We start from the raw sequence: 5,235 nt of genomic DNA on the forward strand, positions 1-5,235 counted from the left end.
AAATAGTGAAAATCTCTTTCTTGTTGAAAGGGGACTGGATGTACCTTCGGATTGTAAAGGGAACCAGGATAAATCTTCGTGTCATTATTTTTCTGCACTTTACTACTTTCCTAAACACCACTATAAACCAGAAAAATAATCCTTACAACAAGAAAATTTCAAGGTTTCTAATTCACCCCCCTCTTAGACTGATTTCAGACTTACAATTGGTATCAGAGTAGGTTATAGGTAACCCGTTCCTAAACGATCCAAAATGGATTCCGTAAATAATAATCTAGTCTTCAGAGATGGTGGTAGCATTAACAAGCCTCCACTATTCTGTGGTGAATACTTTGAGTTCTGGAAAATTCGGATGAAGGCTCATTTAGAAGCACAACGAGAAGAAATATGGGATGCTGTCCAAAATGGTCCTTTTGTTCCTACAATGGTTGTTAACGGCATTGGTTCATCAAAGCCTAAAACTTCATGGGATGATGATGATAAGAAGAAGGTCCTCTATGATAAAAAGGAAATAAATCTTCTTCAAAGTGCACTCAGCATGGATGAATTCTTTCGCATTTCGGCATGCACAACGACAAAACAAATATGGGATACCTTGGTAGAAACTCATGAAGGAACTGCCGAAGTTAAAAGATCAAGATTAAATATCTTAAGTCAAGAATACGAGTTGTTCAGAATGCAGCCCGGAGAATCCATCCTTGACTTGCAGAAAAGATTTGTGCACTTGACAAATCATCTAAAAGCTCTAGGTAAGACTTTAAGTAATGATGAATTGAATCTTAAAGTGCTTAGATCTTTAACCAGGGAATGGCAACCAAAAGTGACGGCAATATCAGAAAAGAAAAGTCTATCCACAATGACTTCCGCTACATTGTTTGGAAAACTTCAAGAATATGAGACGGAACTTGGAAGACTTGAAAAACATGAGAATCAAGATGAGAAGTCCAAAAGCATCGCTCTGAAAGTTGACTCCAAAGATGTTGAGAAAGAAGACAATCCGGAGGAGGATGAAAACTTCTTGTTACTTGTTAAAAGGCTAGGCAAATTTTTCGGTAAGAATGACAAACCTTCCTTCTATGCGAAAAGAAAGAAACACTTCAAGAAAAGAGAAGCTTCCACTTTAATGCAAGAGGTAACATGTTATGAATGTGGTAAGCAAGGCCACATAAAACCAGATTGTCCTCAACTACCTAAGAAAAGTGGATTCAAAAGCAAGAAGGAGAACAAGTACAAAAAGGCTTATGTCGCATGGGAAGATAACGAAATAAGCTCGTCATCCGACTCGGATAGTGATGAAAGTGAAAACCTAGCATTAATGGCCTCACACCATTCCGATGATGAAGTAAATGAGGTTAGTAATGATTTTTCACTTTTTGATAATGATGTGCAAGGTGCCATAGATGAATTATTAAATGAATGCAAAATTTTGTATAAAACTATATCATCTCAAAAGAAACAAATCTCAGTTTTGGAAGAGAAAATTGAGAAAATGGAAATAGGTTTTGAAGTTGAAAAAGAAAAGATGATTAGTGATCAAAAACAAAATTTTGTATGCAATAAATGTGAGTCACTTTCTTTTCAAATTGTCCAACTAAAAAGAGTTCTTGAAAGATACGAAAAAGGACAAATTGGATTGGAGGGTGTACTTAGCCAACAAAGATATTCAAATGATAAAAGTGGGATTGGTTACTCAAAGTTTTCAAAACCAAGCTCAAACAAGACAATCTTTGTTAAGGCAAGTGAGCAACCAATCCAAGAGAAAGTGAACAAACCTAAAATAGTTCATCATTATCCTAAAAAGAAAAACCTTGTTAAGAAGAAGTCTTATCCTTCTAGGTATAGAAGTAATTTTGAACCAACATGCTTTTATTGTGGTATTAAAGGCCATACACCTAATGCTTGCTATATTAGAAACTTTAGTGTTGCTAATGGGCATTACGTATGGGTAAAGAAAGGCACTATATGAAGGACCCAAAGCAACTTGGGTACCTAACAAAACTTAATCTGTTTTGTAGGCTTGCTTGGAATCCACATCAAACTTATGGTATCTCGATAGTGGGTGTTCCAAGCATATGACGGAGACATCAATAAATTTTCAAATCTAAAGCTTAAAGCCAAGGGTTTTGTTACATATGGAGATAACAACAAAGGAAAGATTCTTGGCAAAGGAATTGTTGGTGCACCACCTTTCACATCCATTGAAGATGTTCTTTATGTCAAAGGACTAAAGCACAATCTTCTTAGTATTAGCCAACTATGTGACAAAGGCTTCAAGATCCAGTTCACTAAAGATGAGTGCTTGATAGAAGACGAAGTCACACATGAGGTTAAACTAAAAGGTAAACTCCTTAACAATATTTTTATGATTTCCCTTAATGACTTGTCTTTGAAGGTAAAGTGTCTCATGGCAAACAACAACGATTCATGGCTTTGGCACAAAAGATTCGCACATATTCATATGGAACATTTGAATAAGTTGATCAAGCATGACCTCGTCATTGGTTTGCCCAAGATAAAGTTTATCAAAGATAGACTTTGTGATGCGTGCCAAAAGGGGAAACAACATAAATCAACTTTCAAATCCAAAAATGTAGTGACCACTTCAAGGCCATTACAACTGTTGCACATGGACTTATTCGGTCCATCAAGAACAAAGAGCTTCGGAGGTAATATTTATGCCTTAGTCATTGTTGATGATTTCTCTAGATACACTTGGACTCTCTTTTTATTGCAAAAAAATGACGCATTCAAAGCATTTAAGAAGTATGCAAAGCAAATCCAAAATGAGAAGTCACTAACCATTGCCTCCATAAGAAGCGACCATGGTGGAGAATTCCAAAATGCTTCCTTTGAAGAATTTTGCGAAGAAAATGGAATCTCTCACAACTTATCGGCACCAAGGACTCCTCAACAAAATGGAGTGGTGGAGAGAAAGAATAGGTCTCTCATTGAGCTTGCAAGAACAATCCTTAGCGACTCCAATCTTCCAAAATACTTTTGGGCCGATGCGGTAAGCACGGCATGCTTTGTAAGTAATCGAGTCAATATAGACCTATCTTGAAGAAAACTCCTTATGAACTTTTCAAGGGAAGAAAACCGAACATAGCCTACTTTCATATCTTCTGATGCAAATGCTTTGTCCTTAACAATGACAAAGATAATCTTGGTAAGTTTGACGAAAAATCCGATGAAGGTATTTTTCTTGGTTATTCTCTCTCTAGCAAAGCTTATAGGATTTATAACAAAAGAACTTTAACTATTGAAGAATCTATGCATGTATCATTTGATGAAACTAACCCCTCCAAGGAGGATATTATTGTGGATAATGATGATGATTTAGTAGATATTCCTCAAGAGATAGATTTCATATCCGATAATGAAAATCAACCGGAACACCATGAAGAACAAGATCCACAAGACGCAAACATCAATGATCTACCTAAAGAATGGAGAACTCATAGAGACCATCCAATCGACAAGATTATTGGTGACATTAGTCAAGGAGTCTCAACAAGATTGAATTTAAAGGATGCTTGCTTAAACATGGATTTTGTCTCTCAAATTGAACCTTCCAAAGTTGATGAAGCCTTAGTAGACGACCAATGGATCATTGCTATGCAAGAAGAACTCAATCAATTTGAAAGAAATCAAGTTTGGGAACTTGTTCCGAGACCTAGCAATAAACACATCATTGGAACTCGATGGGTCTTCAAACAAACTTGACGAAAATGGCATCATTGTTCGTAACAAAGCAAGGTTGGTCGCACAAGGCTACAACCAAGAAGAAGGAATTGATTTCGAAGAAACTTTCGCTCTGGTAGCAAGGTTAGAAGCTATACGCCTTTTACTTGCTTATGCTTGCTCACTAAACTTTCAGCTTTTTCAAATGGATGTCAAAAGCGCATTCCTTAATGGCTACATCAACGAAGAAGTTTACGTAAAGCAACCTCCGGGCTTTGAAGATTTCAAGAATCCCTCACATGTTTTCAAGCTAAGAAAGGCTCTTTATGGATTGAAACAAGCGCCTAGGGCTTGGTATGATCGACTTAGCAACTTTCTTTGTGAAAAAGGTTTTGAAAAAAGCAAGGTTGGCAAAACTCTCTTCATCAAAAGAATCAAGAATAACACATTGTTGGTACAAGTATACGTTGATGATATCATATTCGGATCGAAAAACAAGGATATGTGTGAAGAATTCTCCTCAATGATGCAAGGAGAATTCGAGATATCCATGATGGGTAAAATGAATTATTTTCTCGGCTTACAAATCAAGCAACTAGATCATGGTATCTTCATAAATCAATCCAAGTATTGCAAAGAACTCTTGAAAAGATTTGACATGGATAGTTGCAAGCAAATGTCTACCCCTATGGGATCCGGAACTTATGTTGATCAAGACGAATCCGGTACTTCAATTGATATCACCAAATATCGAGGTATGATTGGTTCCTTATTGTATTTGACGGCAAGCCGTCCTGACATAATGTTTAGTTGTCGCATTACGCGAAAAACCGGCGGGAAAAGGAGAAACAACAGAGCCGCCACCGTGCGTTATTTATCCCAAAAGAGGGAAAGGAAACGCTCAGAGTAAACCTGGAAAGAACATGGTCTCGCGACCAAAGAGGATGGGTTCGGGAGTCGGTTATGCGAAGGGAAGGTATTAGCACCCCTACGCATCCGTAGTACTCTACGGGATCCACGCACAAAAGGAAGGAATATTAGTTGCTAAAACACTGCTCAAACACACGCACACTGGCTGAAAGAGACAAAAGAAACTGACTGAAACTGACTCGGCAGGATATCGTATCCTGGGCCTACTTAGTCTATCAGGCATAGACATCAGAGTCGAAGTAGTTCGGACTGGGGAAACGACACATGCTCGCTAGGATATCGCATCCTATGCATACGTATCTTCTCGGACGAGAGAAGAATCAGAGCATTCGTAGCTCGGCTGACACGCACACAAACAAACACAAACACAGGCAAACGTGGAGCCTGAATGCCAATCGCTGGACTTACATCAGCATCCGAACCAACAAACACACGCAGGAAACCAACTGCCAATCGATGGACTTACGTCGGACTCCAACCAGAACACACACAAGGGTGGTTAAGACACAAAGGGTTGAAAAAGAAAAAAGGGCGGAAAGAGAAAAAAGGCGCCCGGAGAGATCAGCTCATCTCCTGCCTACGTACCTCATCTGGTATGAGGATCAGGGCGACGTAGTTCCCCTA

General features: G+C 38.4%; 1 protein-coding gene across 1 annotated transcript; it reads left to right on the forward strand.

Moving 5' to 3' along the window:
* Positions 1-253: 253 nt before the first annotated feature.
* On the forward strand, positions 254-1,966 carry LOC127079626 (uncharacterized). Its single transcript, XM_051020007.1, has one exon. The coding sequence runs from the start codon at positions 254-256 to the stop codon at positions 1,964-1,966; it is 1,713 nt and encodes a 570-aa protein (XP_050875964.1).
* The last annotated feature ends 3,269 nt before the right edge of the window (positions 1,967-5,235 follow it).

This window comes from Lathyrus oleraceus, chromosome 5 (genome assembly GCF_024323335.1).
Source record: "Lathyrus oleraceus cultivar Zhongwan6 chromosome 5, CAAS_Psat_ZW6_1.0, whole genome shotgun sequence".
In the NCBI taxonomy this organism is placed as follows: Eukaryota; Viridiplantae; Streptophyta; class Magnoliopsida; order Fabales; family Fabaceae; genus Lathyrus; species Lathyrus oleraceus.

Bases quoted from the DNA above. Each gene is read 5' to 3' on its own strand.
- LOC127079626 (XM_051020007.1), top strand. From the start codon at position 254: ATGGATTCCGTAAATAATAATCTAGTCTTCAGAGATGGTGGTAGCATT.